This window comes from Callorhinchus milii, unplaced genomic scaffold, assembly GCF_018977255.1.
Source record: "Callorhinchus milii isolate IMCB2004 unplaced genomic scaffold, IMCB_Cmil_1.0 Scaffold3, whole genome shotgun sequence".
NCBI classification, from domain to species: Eukaryota; Metazoa; Chordata; class Chondrichthyes; order Chimaeriformes; family Callorhinchidae; genus Callorhinchus; species Callorhinchus milii.
The window spans coordinates 64,372,465-64,387,669 of NW_024704744.1; the positions used below are offsets into that span (position 1 = coordinate 64,372,465).

At 39.1% G+C, this 15,205-nt stretch overlaps 1 protein-coding gene across 1 annotated transcript in view; it reads left to right on the plus strand.

Annotated features, from left to right (window-relative positions):
• The window catches only part of wdr27 (WD repeat domain 27), a 215,713-nt gene that overhangs the window by 104,494 nt on the left and 96,014 nt on the right, over positions 1-15,205 (plus strand). The window contains exon 23 of the mRNA XM_042333122.1: positions 12,851-12,949. Within this exon, the coding sequence (XP_042189056.1) occupies positions 12,851-12,949 (99 nt within the window). The remainder of the gene's footprint in view (positions 1-12,850; positions 12,950-15,205) is intronic.

Below are 15,205 nucleotides of genomic sequence, written 5' to 3' on the forward strand. Positions count from 1 at the left end.
GTTTTAAGTATTATTACCAAACTAAGCAAACCAATCAGCAAAAGTTTGCAAAATAAGTTTCTCTCACCTATAAGCCCCTTTACATCCTAACACTTCCCTATCACTGTCGCCTTCTCCTACCCCACTCTTCTGCTTGCCCTTCTCTGCTCAGTAAACTCTGGCTGGCCTGCTGTGTATTTCTCACTCCCTCTGCCCCACCATTACCACCACCACCTTCAGTAACTACACCTCTAATCTCTGGTATTTCCTCTCTCTATCCCTTTGTCTTGCTTTCTTATTCTGCTTTTGAATTTCATCTAATACCCTACTTCTTTGACCATGCCTGTGGCCAGGACAGACAAAAGGAAGTATTTCTTCATCCAGAAAATAATTAACAACTGGAACAGGTTACCAAGAAGGGTGGTTGAGGCTAGTATCCTGGACCCATTTATGAATAATGCTGTGATGGAAAGAGAGGAAGGTGAACATTCTGGAAGGATGAGAATCATATGGGCTGAAGGGCCTTCTTCATCTGAACCAACCTTGCGAACTTGTGAATAAACATTGAAATATTAGACTGTAATATGGAGTTTCACTTGATTATCGTTTGGTGAGAAATGTTATCCTCTTGGGAATTTTATCTGTGGTTATTTACCTCCATCAGGTACAGTCTTGACAAAGCAAACACAGTTGGTTTAAAAGAATGAGTTTGGTGATCCGCATGGCCTTTTCTTCTTTAATTTCATGTAATCTTACTTCTTACCCTCCATTAAGAAATGGAAAGGAGTACTGTTACAAATATGAACCTGCGGCAACTGTGTATATCACTAAATATTGACTTTGCCATGCTTTTTGATCTTCTGTGCGATTTAGTGTATTTAATCATTTACTACTTGAGGTTAAATATGCCAATTCCCTACTTCTTGGCCTTCCCAACTCTTCCACAACAACAACAACAAATTTACATTTGTACAGTACCTTTCACATTGGGAGGACAACAACAACTTGTACTTGTATAGCGCCCTCCATGCAGGGTAGTATCTCAGAGCACTTAACAGTGGCAGAGCTTGACTCCGAGCTTGGGAGTGCGAGGTGGCCAGAGGCATGGTCGAAGAGGAAGGCTTCAGGCTTCAGTGCTAGAGAGTGAAGGGATTTGGACACAAGTGTGAGGATCTTGAAGTCAATCCTTTCGGTGATGGGGAACCAGTGGAGCCTGGCCAGAACTGGTGAAATGTGGGTACGGAATTTGGTCCAGGTAAGTATGCAGGCGTCAGAGTGCCGGATGAACTAGATTTTTTGAATAGTGGAGCTGGGGAGATCGGTGAGGAGTGCGTTTGAGTAATCCAAGTGGGAGGTGACAAACGCATGCATGAGGGTCTTGCCGGCATTTGGGGTACGGTGGTCGGAGTCGGGGACCGGATGTGGGGGAGGAAGGACAGCTGGGGGTTGAACCGGACGCCTAGATTGTGCACCGGTTCGGAGAGTCTGAGGGAGAGTCCAGGGAGGTTGAGAAGTTTAGATCTGCAGGAGTGAAGATGTTGATGGGAGCCAAAGAGTATGGCTTCCATCTTGTCCACATTCAACAGGACGTTTGCATTCTTCCAGGCCCCGATGTCTGCTGACAAGCTGATAGAAAATTGGCGGACCTGGAGTTGGTACTGGAGGAGGCAAAATAGATGACTGCGTCATCCGCCTACATGTGGAAGTTTACCCCGTGTCTGCGGATGACATCGCCCAGAGGGAGCACACAGATAAGGAAAAGAAGAGGGTCAAGGATGTAGCCCTGGGGTACCCCACAGGTGATCGGGTGGGAGCAGGAGCACAAACCATTTGCTGAGATGAAATGGAGGTGGTTGGTTAAGTAGAACTTGAACCATGCAAGTGCGGTTCCACTAAGGTGGATGATGGAGGAGAGGCGGTGGAGGAGGATGGCATGGTCAACTGTGTTGAACGGAGCAGAGAAATCCAGGAGGACAAGGAGGCAGAGGAGATCATCCTGAACTCTGTAGCTCGTGTCCTCTCCCGGAACAGGCTCCGAGACCCCATCATCCCCACCCTCGCCTGACTCTATTGGCTCCCCATCCCCCAGGGGATAGAGTTCAAAATCCTCGTCCTCACCTTCAAGGCCCTCCATGGCCTTGCCCCTCCTTGCAACCTGCTGACCCCATATCAACTTATCCACTTCCTCCGCTCAGCAGGCTCTGGCCTGCTCTACATCCCCCATCTGGCCACCCCACCATTGGCAGCCAGGCCTTAGCCTCTCTGCCCTTACCCTATGGAACTCCAACTCGCATTCCTTTTGTCTTGATCCCTCCCTTGCTTCCTTCAAGGCGCATCTCAAAACACTCTTCTTTGACCGAGCCTTATCTCCTACCCTCGCTGCCCTCCACCATCCCCGATCCCGACCCCAGCTCGGGTCTAAATCCCTGACTGCTCTGGGACATCCTGCTGATGTGAAAGGCGCTATACAAATGTAATTTTCTATTGTATTGTATCAAGGGAGGATAGACCTGGATTAGAGTCTGTTCAAAAATTGCAATTAACTCTAAAAGCTATAAATGGATTTTTTCAGATTATAACTATGTATATCTCTATTGATTTAGTCAGCTTTATTTTGTTCTGGCATGGGATTCAGTGTGTTTAACTATTTTAAAGAAAGTTCAAGGGAGGATAGAACTGCTCTGGATGACCCCATGTGTCTCTTCAAAAAATTTCAACAGGCCCTGGGAGCTACTAGGTGATCTTTATCTCACAGCTATTATAGTTAAAATGTTAAAGCTGTTGTACACTGGAGTTTCTGCCAGTTTACTATTGCTAATAATTTTAGAAACTAATACAATTTATTTTGTTTCAAGAGGAATTGAATATTTTCACAAGACTATCGCTCATTAAAACTTGGCATGCTTTTGTTGTTAGATAGTGATTGAATTTCAAGGATTTCAGAAGGCAGACAATTAATTTCATGACCACACAGTAGATGACACAAATTAGGTTATAAATTAACAGCACTTGCATTCAAATTTCTTGGCAAGTAACAGGATGAACATTGCTGGAAGAGATTACTTGGAATCTAAACATAAAAACAACATGAAAGTGAGAAAAGTGTGCAGTTAAAACTAGATTTTATGGTGTTGAATTAATTAAAGCCCTCAAAGTAGAAAAGTAAGGCATATTTGAAAAGATAAAAGTTTGCTGGTTCAGAGGATGCGCTTTGATGTGCTGAATGTCCTAGTCACTGACATTTCTTCTATTCTCTGAATTAGTAACAGCAACATATGTAAAGCATAAACTTTAAAGTAAAATAACAGCTGTGTTCAAAGCAACTTATACTTAACCAGTTTGTGCGATCTAAAAATATCGAAGAAACCAAATTAGTGCTGGTATCTGCATGATATGAAGTTCATATTATTATTTACTTTTCAAGTACTAATGCCGTAACATTTTGCTTTAGGATCACAACACATTGAGCATGTGAAATTAATCTACTACCCAAAGGATATGGTGCTTCCAAAAACGTAATTACTTTTACAGGTAAATTGTATGAGGACAAGCTCCTGGTGATGGTTGGGGGGTTGGGGGGGAGGTAAGTGCACTCTCCTTGGAGCTGAGCTGGCTCCAACATGACATACTTAGCAATGGAACATTGAAACTGAGTCATTCATCTATGGCATTCTTGGTAATCTGGTTCTATTTTACGCCTGCGTTATGTGGCCCATGGGTTGCTCATTGGCCTGCTTTAGAATATCCATCTTCCCATTTCAGCATCAAACTTAAATGAATCCAGCATTCAAGCCTTTAACACCCTTCCTAATAACTCATTGCAGCCATGAGAGTAAAGAAATCAACAAAATGAAATAGAATCTACAGAACTGAAACAAGTCAATCAACTCATCTAGTCCATGCTGTGTTTACGCTTCACGTGAGCTTCTATCCATCCTAATTCTCCATGCAGTCCTTCCCCCTGTACTCTTCTATTCTTTTCTCTGTCATGTAGACATTGAGTTTCCTCTTAAACGTTTTGATATTTTGCTTGAACTGTGGCTTCTGGCAGCGGGTTCCACATTCTCAACACCCTTGGTGTGAAGAATTTCCTCCTAAACTCTGTTTTAGAAATATTAGTGGCTAAATTATATTAATGCCCCTTTGTTATGGATTTGTCAGGCAACACAATTTTTATATAAATTTAACATTACTTCCTTGCTTTGGTATTTTATTACTCTTGATATGAAGCCCAGGACTTTATTTAAGTTTGACAGCATCTGTGCGGAGTTGTTATCACGTGAACACAAACACGTCATTTCAACCCACTCTGTCTCTTGGAGAAAAATATTGAGTAGATATTCTCTGAACCCAAAAGTATTAAGCAAACCTGCAGAATATTGATTTGTCTCTATATCCCTACGATTCTATCCTAGTCTCTTTACTCCACAAACAACATTCCTCTCTTGTTCTCCCGGTGCAGACAAATCATTATTTGGGCAGTATTTGTTCATACCATGAAGGGAGTTTCTCCAACAAGCCTCCAGATTAGCTTCATGCTGTGCCTTGTTTGCTTACCAAACCAGCTGTGAAGCATTTGAAATGCTTTGAAATGATAGATAAGGCATTATAAACAAGCAAGTATTTCTATGATTATATTATAGATCATAAAAAGTATCTCTCATAAGGACACATATTTGCTATAGATCCCAAAAATATTTTGCAAAGAAAGGCCACTCCATTTCAAAAGTGAGGCTTCTATGCATTGTGTATCTGACAAGAGATACCAGAGATTTGAGTTGTCCAGTATTTCTGAAGCAAAGTTTGTGAGCAAATCGTATTCTAAATTTAATGGAAATGTTGAACATAAACCTGTTTTTCTGGATAAGAATGAAATTGGATTAAGAGGCTGTTGTAATATATTTTGCCCCAGATAATTGGCTCTCAATTTGACTTGCCTTCTAAGATAAATGTCTTCATGCTATTTATCCGAGGAAGTCAAAGATACATAGTAAGATTCTCAGTGGAATCTGAATAATTTAAAAAATACATTGAATGCAATGGAAAATTGAATAAAAATTTAATCTGGATATTATTTGTGAGTGCCTTGAGATTTTGTACAGCCAGCTAACTTTTCAGTTGTCATAATAATTCAAAAAGAACTAAAACAAGTTCAAGATCTGTTTCAGAGAAGTAAAATATTTTAGAAGATGACCTATTTCACAATCAAAGTTTTAAACTGACCCAATCCTCATCTACCTTTATTCATAACAAAAGTATTTTCTTAAAGGAGAGTTCATACCTTGAATTTCAGTCGTGTACTAATAAATGCATTTCCAATATTGGCTCTTCTGAATACATGTTGCAGTTTAGCACTGCCCAAGGTCATCTTTAAACTGAAGAACCATGAAAATCTACCACACAGAAGGCAGCTATTCGCCCATCATATCTGAGTTTGCTTTTTGAAAGAGCAATCCATTCAGTCCCATTGTACTTGCCTTTTTAACCATTAGCCCTACAAATTGCGTCTTTGTAGATATCTATCTAGTTCCCTCTTGAAAGTGAATATATATTCTGTCACGGTAGGGCACTCAACATCCTTAGAACTTTCTTCTCTAATCTTTGCCTTTGCTCCTTTCCCAACTATCTTAAATTGATGCTCTATAGTCACTGACTCATTAACTAGTAAAAATATTTTTTATTTACTTTAATAAAAACCCTCATCATTTTTAAAAAATACATAAATGCATATAGTTCAATTTTGCTTTATATAGTATATGTCAATAGAATTTTACCTAATTTATTATTCACAGAATATCATCAATTTGTGCCTACATCTTATACTATTATTAGATTTGTCAATATTGTGATTTGTACTCCTTAACATTTAACCTTATTTTTCATGTGTCAGCCGAGTTCAGTTGATAGCACTCTTGCTTTTCAGTTAGAAGTTGTAGATTCAAGCCCCACGTCAGACTTTGAACTCACATGGATTATGAAGGATTATTTGATTATTATTACCTTGATCCTCTGAGACTATTTTTCATATAGATAGGAATTTATAATAATAATCCTTACATTTGGAATAGTGCCTTTCATGTCAGGAGGACGTCTCAAAGCGCTCGAAAGAATATAATGTGAAATGTAGTGACTGAAATTTCCAAGCAAAACATGATGGCTAATTTGCTTACAGCATTTTCCCCAAAACAGCCATGAAGTAGATGGCCAATTTTATTTGGAGGATTGTTGGCCAGGAGAAACTCCCTTCTCTTTTTGACTGGTGCCATGGGGTTTTAATTGGCAAACGGGGCCTCAGTTTAACATCTTATCAGTAGGACAACACTTCTGAAAATGCAACGCTCCCCCAGCTCTGCACTGGAGTGTCAGTCTAAATTATGAGTTCAAAGTCAGTTTAACAGCTGACCCAAATGGATAGCATCTCTGATAATGCAGCACTCCCCAGCAATGCACTGGAGTGTCAGACTGAGCTCAAAGTCCGACATGGGATTTGAACCCACACATCTTCTGACTTAAAGGCAAGAATGTGACCAACTAAGCCAGGCTAACACATTTTTGTTGTTGTTATAAGAGATTCTTAACCTGCCCTCTGACAGATTTGTTATTTATATTTTATATCCTTTCTTGTGTTTGAGTGGGGCCATTTTTCTGTCAATTTACTACACAAGGAATATTTTGTAAATGTTTAAAATGTAGGTCTGGGGGAGTGGTGTTTGTTACTGAGCTTTGATCAAAACTGCTTTAAAAGAGGTTTATTTTGTACCTTTCCTCTCTCGTGGGTCACTGCTTTCAGGCTCGCTATAGAAGTAAGATAAAACAGGGTGGATATATTTTTTATAAGAAAGTTGAGAAATAATTAGCAGTAGAAAAATATCCTACTATTGTTTACATTTGTTAAACCTTTTTTTTCAACAAGTAGTTAAACGTACCAATGTGTGGCAGATCTTGCTAAATGGAAATCTTTCTGAAACTGGAGATTAGGTGCTTTCATGCATTAGAGGTGAAACTGGTGAAAGCAAAGTGGTACAATTCTATTTTCCATAAAGATTGTATATAATTTCTACTGCACAGTCAGTGGCAACTTGGTGAAACCCATAATTAAACTTTGGCCTGAATTTCTCATTCCCTCGAGCCAGTACTTAGAGCAGTCGGCAACATTACTGCCAGTTCTGCAGAAAGATGGAATGGTCACAAGATTCAATATTCAGCACATATGAAGCCAGCAGTAATTTGTGCAAGCCAATGCACATAGATGTATAAATTATCAGGTGAGAAATTAAACTGAGACCAAGTCTGCCTGTTCAGGTAGACATTAAAGATCCCATGACACTATTGGAAAAGTGAATGGAATTTCTTCTGGTGTCCTGGCCAACAATCCCCCAAATAAAATTGCTTCCATGGCTCTTTGTGGGATGTTGCTGTGTGAAAATTGGCTATTTTCGTGCTCCAGTCTGATGGTGTTTTTGTCACATTGAGGTTGATAGATTTTTGGTAGGTCAGGGTATTAAGGGATATGGGAACAAAGCGGGAAATTGGAATTGAGAGGATTAGTTGAGGTACGGATCAGCCATGATCTAATTAAATGGCGGAACCGGCTCAAATGGCTGAATGTAGCTCAGTGGTTAGAGCACTCGCTTTGCAAGCGAGAGACCTGAGTTCAATTCCAGGCAGGGCGAAACCTTGGGCAAGTTTCCTTACTCCACACGCCTAATAATAATCCCTCCAAAAACAAAAAACAATACTAAATTGGTCATTTTTAATCTACGACTGTTTGTGGGACATTGTGTGCGCAATTGCCTGCCGCGTTCGTCCACAAATATACAGCTAATTCACTTTACAGTATATTCTGTGAAGCGCTTTGGGACGTCTAGAAGACGTGAAAAGCGCTATATCAAATGCAAAGATTATTATTATTATTAATAGCCTCCCCCTGTTCCTATGTTCCTATCACAAAAGCCTACCTTGTAAAATGATAGAATCTGTAATGCCAGCAAGCAGAAGACACACAGTATTTTCTGGATGTTGAGGAGGAGTTTCAACAAAGTACTTCCACCTCCAGCAAAGAGAGACAAAGAACTAAACTGGGCGAATTTGAAGTAAGAACAATGTGACCTTATATGCTTTATTGGCAAAAACATTTGTTTCACATTGACGGGCAACCAAAACAAAAGATGGCTGCCATTAAGAACTTTGTAAATTATAAATGATAATAATAATCCTTACATGTGATGAAGTGTCTTCCACAACAGGAGGATGTCTCAGGATTTACTGCAAAGTGCAGTGGTGGTGTATAATGTAGATAATGTGGCAGCCAATTTGCGCACAGCGATATTCCACAAATAGCCATGAAGCAAATAATTTTATTTGGGGAATTGTTGGCCAGGATATGGGAGAAGCTCCCTTCTCTTTTCCAAAAGTGCCTCTAATGTCTCATCTGAAAATATAATGCTCTCCTAGCACTGCACTGGAACGTTAGCCAAACTCTGAGCTCAAAGTCTGAACATTATCTTGGAACCCAGCAACCTTCTGACTCAGAGATGAGACTGCTACCAACTTAGCTAGGCTGACATGTTAACCCAAAGATTTGAGTCTGAGATAATAAAACCATCTCCAAAATCTCACTTATCTCTTTCAAATAATTGTAACTTATAGCAAAATGACTTATACTTGTCGTCAGTTTGTCCAGGTTACTGTTAATACAATATTTAAGGTGTTTCATCAACTGTGCAACATGCCTGTTGTTTTGTTTCTCTAAAGGTTTGGTTCATGTAAAATGTCCAGATATACAGTGAATAGTTTATGTATATACATCAACATAATCCTCTGAAACTCAGCCAGGCATCATAAGTGCCTTTACGGCTTACATAATAATTAGTTATCTCAACCATGGATATGGAGTTGCGGGATTCCGTTTCATATTAATAAAGGATTTATCTTGGTAATTTTCCTGTGTCCTTATAAAAGAGTCTGAGCCAGCTTTCTTGAATTTTGCGTCTGTCAATTGCCTTAAAGTTGAATTTGATTTACAAGGTAATTCAGGTTTTAAAACAGGGGAGAAAAGAACAAAAGGCTGAGAATTAAATGAGTGCATTTGTTCCCTTAACTTTAAAATGATTGATCAATCAGAAACAGAGTGATTCATAATTTTCATGCATAATAATAAACATTGCAGATAATATTTTGAAAAGTGAGTCTAATCACATGACGAAACAACTGGCTGTGCCTCGCGGGACAGAAACAAGCTTTGCTGGCAAATGAAAGGCACATAAACGTGTGCTAAGGGAGCAAAAGGCAACTCTCAAGCTTTTCCATGAGCTATTGTGTGCTACGATTGTTGCAGACGACAACATTGTCTGGGTTTTTGCAGACAGAGGCTATGGAATGTATTCCTAAAAGTGGTCATTGAGGCTGAGATCATAATAGCATTTAAAAGGGAATTAGATAAACATTCCAAGAGGAAAAGTATAAAACAATATGGGGAAAAGAGCAAGGAATTGGGATTAGTGGAGTTCTAGTTGGATGAAATAACACCATTGTAGGCTAAGTGGCCTTCTCCTTTGCTATGATTTCCACAGTTCTGTTCGAAACAGTGCTTAATACTGGTTGATTGATTTGTTGGATTGATACAGAATGTTGATGTGCAGCTGTCCTTGGTCTTGTGCCTGTGACATAAACATAGAAGCCTGGTGTAAGCACCAGCAACTTTTGGGATGCTGCCACTGTGGGACTGATGATCTGGCCACAGTTCTGCAATGTTGTGGAGACAGATTCTTGTATAGCGTAAACCTTGCTGATCCAGCCCATTTATCTTGATCACTTTGGACTGAAATGAGTCTAGTAACAAGAGAGAGGTTTTATTTGTGCTGCCTTCCTACATTATTCCCAAACTCTGCAGAGCCAATCCAACTCTTTGTGATGATGTGTGATGATAGTCACACTGCTGTATTCGCATACAAATGCACAGTCCCTATACCTTACAGAAAACTCAATGATATGATAAGACGCTATATCAAATGCAAGAATTATTATATATACAATTCTACGCTGAAATAAGTATTCATTGCAAACTATACTTAAAGTTTCATTGATTCAACCACAATTATATAGAAATAATATATAGTAAAACGCAAAATACTGCAGATGCTCGAAATCTGAAACAAAAACAGAGATCGCTGGGAACACTCAGCAGGTCAGGTAGCATCTACGGAGAAAGGTAAGTGGGTCAACGTTTCGGGTCCATGACCCTTCGTCAGAACTGGGGATGTTAGGAGGGAGAGTTGAAGTGAAGGGAGTGGGCAGGGGAGTAGGACAGCAAGAGGCCACATACATATGGGGCCTCTTGCTGTCCTACCTCCATGAGGTGGAGCAAGCTCATGGAGGCATTTTAAATTGAGAACAAGGATCTAAGTCGATCCGCTAGGGAATAGGGAGCCAGTGGAGTCTGGCGAGGATGGGAGCAGTGGAATCGTGGAGCCTTGCGCGATTCAAATGTAAAATAGGAATAAAGACTTACAAACATGGTTTCATAACTATTTACAAAAGAGTGATTAGCCACACTCTTTCCACTTGAGCGTCTACGCAGAACATCTAGGGAATATTCATACAAAGTTAGATTCATAGTTCTTCACACAAATCATACAAGTTGACCTAGTTCTTGACAGACTGAGTTCGCTGCAGCTGCATCTATCATCTGGGTGTAGTGAGGTGACATTCAGGAGCTATGACAGTGAAATACTGTGTTTTACATTCCATACCGTTGAAGTGGAATGGGAAAAGGTGAGAATAAGCTCGCTTTCTGTGAATTAACTGTTTTTCTTTAATGGGTGTACAGTTGATTTAATAAATCAAAAACGACTCTGTCAAGAACCACATTGCTGCAACTCGAACAGTTAGGCCAACAAACATAATCTTTGCTGCCTCAAAAATTCTCATTACAACATTCTTTTGTGCGATCTAACTTTAAAAAATTAATTACTGGTCTGAAAATATAAAGTCATGGAACGAAATGCTTAACTGATCTTTTTTATTTCTATAATCTAAACTACAGTAGGAGCAACATATTGCATGTTGGTAATGTTTCAAAGCAATTTAAGCAAAGAACGAATGATGAGAAACAGTAGGTGGCTGAGAAGTAAATGACTTGAGTTGACATTGGCCATGGTAACATATAAATTCAAAAGACAAACAGGTTATGTAGTCCAAATTCATGATGATTTATTTTTCCACTGCCCCTGAGTCAGTGATATGATGTTCTTAGGTTCTTATCCATTCCGTGGTTGTGAGATTCATGTTTTTAATGCCAAATACCAAAGCAACTTTGTTCTCACTGCACCTCCTGCACATTGGTTGACTTCCCATCAGAAAGATGAGAAGCCACCAATCATTGCTGGCAGAATTGGACAAATAATGTGTTATCTTCAGTCCTGAGAAGACCAATAGCCCGAAATTGCACATTAGGCAGGGAATCCATCCCGGAGTCCCTCCAACTCAATCCATTCTTCACCTCTTTCAAGGTCCATTTCAAGGCCTACTTCATTGACTGCACTTTCAGTCATCTTTGAGTTTATCAAGATGAAGAATATTAATGCTAGGAAATTAAACATTTCCAATTATGTCCGCATCAAATTCTCCAAGATTAGGTAAGTATAGCTAGACGGAGATCTGACTCCCAACAATGTGCCTCAGTGACATTGTCAGAAAGGGATTTGCTATTTTATCAGAATGATATTTTCCATTTCCCACTCCAGTCACTGGAGTTATGAATTAATCCAGCCTGTTGTCATCTTAAGTGAGACTCTAGCTCTGAGTTTTACAGGTAACAGATAAATAGATGAGAGCAAGGGAACATGAGCAATTTGTTCACAATTTTGATTTGCTGCTTTAAAGTTGAAAGTATTTTATTTTCAGCAACACTGACTTGGTTTAATTTAAATATATTTAATTAATAATAATAATCCTTACATTTGGTAAAGTGCTTTCATGACAAGAGGATGTGCCAAAGCGCTTCATAAGGTATACTGTAAAGTGTAATGACTGTGTGTTTTGCGGGAGCCAATTTGCTTACATCACAGTCCCACAAACAGCTGTGAAGTGAATGACTTTATTTTGTGAGAAATAAAATCAGTCCTGAGAAGACCAATAGCCGGAAATTGCACATTAGGCAGGGAATCCATCCAGGAGTCCCTCCAACTCAATCCATCTTTCACCTCTTTCAAGGTCCATTTCAAGGCCTACTTCATTGACTGCACTTTCAGTCATCTTTGAGTTTATCAAGATGAAGGATGTTAATGCTAGGAAATTAATTATTTTTTGGCCAGGACACTTTATACAACATGATGGATAAGACTGTAGCTTAGAAGTGTTGTAATAATTAGAAATGCAGTATTTGTTTATAGGATATAAACTTGAAGTGAATTATTACACCTAACTTTTAATGGTTATAATAATTTTTGCATTTCATATAATATCCTTTGATATCAGGAGGGTATCTCTAAGAACTCTACAGGATTTACTGTAAAGTGTAGTGACTGTGTATTTTGGTAATGGCAAATGAATTTAGAAATGTACCGCATTAATTAAATAAAAGGAAGATTATTTATCTAAAATGAATGTAAGGAATAGCCAGAGACAAATACTCTTGTTTTTAATTTCACACCAAGCCAGTTTGAAAGTCCATGAATTTACCTGATCACAAGATTGGTCTGGATGAAGAAAGTCCTTCGACCCATCAGTCTCACTGGGTCTGCAAATCCAGGTTAGGGTTAATTTATGCAAGGAACAGGAGGGGTCCCAGTACAGATTCCTGAGGCACTACGTTTAATATCTCTTTCCTATATTGACCAAGACTGATTCTATTCTGTTGTTCCTGTTACAGGCTTACTTGTTTGAACTTGGCTCCAACAATTTCATTCACAAACTATCAGGACATACAGACACCGTCATCAATTTAGCATTTAGCTATTCTGCACCCAAGGTAATACTTGTTCATTTTACTTTCTTCGGTGAATTGATCAACAATTAAACAAGTAAAAAGGTACTTTCATGGTTTTATGCAAAATATTTATTGTTAATAAAATAATCAATAATTCAATTTTGTATTTCGCATTGAATGAGCCATTACAATTATGAATGAAGGGACAGTGTAAGGGATTGAACAGTAATGAATAGTTTACAGATTATGAGCTCACTAGTTGGAATCCTGGTTCATGCTGAGTTTGTTCTCAGCTGGGGTTGCTTAAACTAGCCCAAGCCTCCCAGGGTTAGGGAGGGAAAAGACAGCCAAGGTTCCTACTTCTTGGTTTGGGACTGCCAGGGCCTTGGGACATCCTCCCGATGTGAAAGGCACTATATAAATAAATGCAGTTTGTTGTTGTCGTTGTTGCTTCTGGTGCGTCTACTCGTTGTGTGCATGTGCAGCAGCCGGTTGGAGAGAGGTCAGACTCAGCTTTGATACCGTCTGCTGTTGAGCGGCCTGCCAACACTCATTACCAAGGCTCACATCTGAATAATGCCCCTTGGGTTGGGTACCGGAGGGCAACAGGACCGTGGAACCACATCCTTACAGGAGGAGGCCAGAACAGGAGCTGAATTTTGGACAAACACCAGGAATTGTTTCTTCATACAAAGAGTGATCATTAGTTGGATTGGGTTACCGATAAAAGTGGTCGAAATCAGGGTGCTAGGCACATTAAAGAAATAGCTTTAACAGGAAAATGTTAGGGTTTCTATTTTGGAAGGATGAAATCAAATGGGCCAAAGAACTGTCAACTGAATTCTCTTGTCAGACTTGTTTACCAGACCGTAGTGAAGGCTTGTTTATTGTTCTTGGACTCAATATAGTCCAAAGTTAGAGTTAAGTAGTTAGCATTATGCATTTATTTTTTCTGTTGCATTTGTTCAATACGTTTCACCTGTTCTCTTCCAGTTTCCCAAAACCATGGAGATGACTTGCTCCTTCCAGTTAATGATTCCCTTCATTGGGTGACCCTCTACTCTCTTAAGTTTCCCTTGATCTAAGTGACCTTCTCACTTTGTAATTTGTCATTGTATTGTCAATGGTGCTTTTGATCTTGGTGCTTGGTGTGATGGGAAGTCTGGAAAGCACCCTAGCCTTTTCCAGATGGCACAGGTCAGGAATTTGTAATGTGGGGAATTACAAGTGCCAATCCACTTCCTATCATTTTATGACTTCTAAATCACACTGCTTTGCACAAAATTTATATGTACTGTGTCAATACAAATTAATTAATTCCAGAGAATCACATTCTAAAAACCGATACCAAATAATGTAGGTTTTACAGTTCTTTTTAGAAATTATCAATTCCAATCAGCCTGGTCGTAGAAACCACGGAGCAGATTCCTGGCATCCATTGGGGTTGCTATAAATTATTCTAATAGTTTTCATATGCATATTTGCCCGACATTCACGCCTAGCTTTTAATTCCTAAAATAAAAATAATATGTTTGAGTTTAATTATGGAGTAACAATTTGCCCTCCGGGAAATAATTATTCCTTCTGCTAAAATTATGTTAACCATTCATTTCCAAAATAAACTGGGTCATTTTGATATCAAGATTAACAACAACTATTTCCAGCATAATCTTAACAAAAAATAATAAAAAATTAACATAATCGTAACAGTAGAATTTCTGCTCTTAAATCAATGTTTCCTAGAGCAGACTGAATAAGATAGTATTTCTATTTCAATCTCAAACTCCTGCATGTTTTATAGAAATGAAGTTAGGTGAGTTAGTGAGTGCTGAATTCAGAGAACTAACACTAGAGGGTTAAGGACCTTGCCAGTTGGCCAGCAAAGACTATTCCCTCATTTTCACCGAATAACACAACCACCAATAGCTCCTGAAGTAACTTCTCAGGGAACATTCATCCCATTCAGCTGGAGTCGTTTCTAATCCTAGCTGTCATATGTCATTTGGTACCAGTTTTTAGCATATGGTTCTCTGAAATCAATTCATTTGTATTGACACAGTACGCAGTACATACATCCATTTAGACTAGTTCATCTGGCAACTGGAACGTTGGGAGTTCGTTCAGCCGTGTTTTCCTTTCTGGAAGCCTGAACCAAAAGAATTCTCTTGCATATAAGTTTGGGATTATTGACATATATATGGGAAATATGAGAAACTGAAAGCAATGGAGACACAGACACATGACTTATTTAAGGTACAGTACTTCTCCAGAAATCTTCTTTGATGGATCTTGTAATAA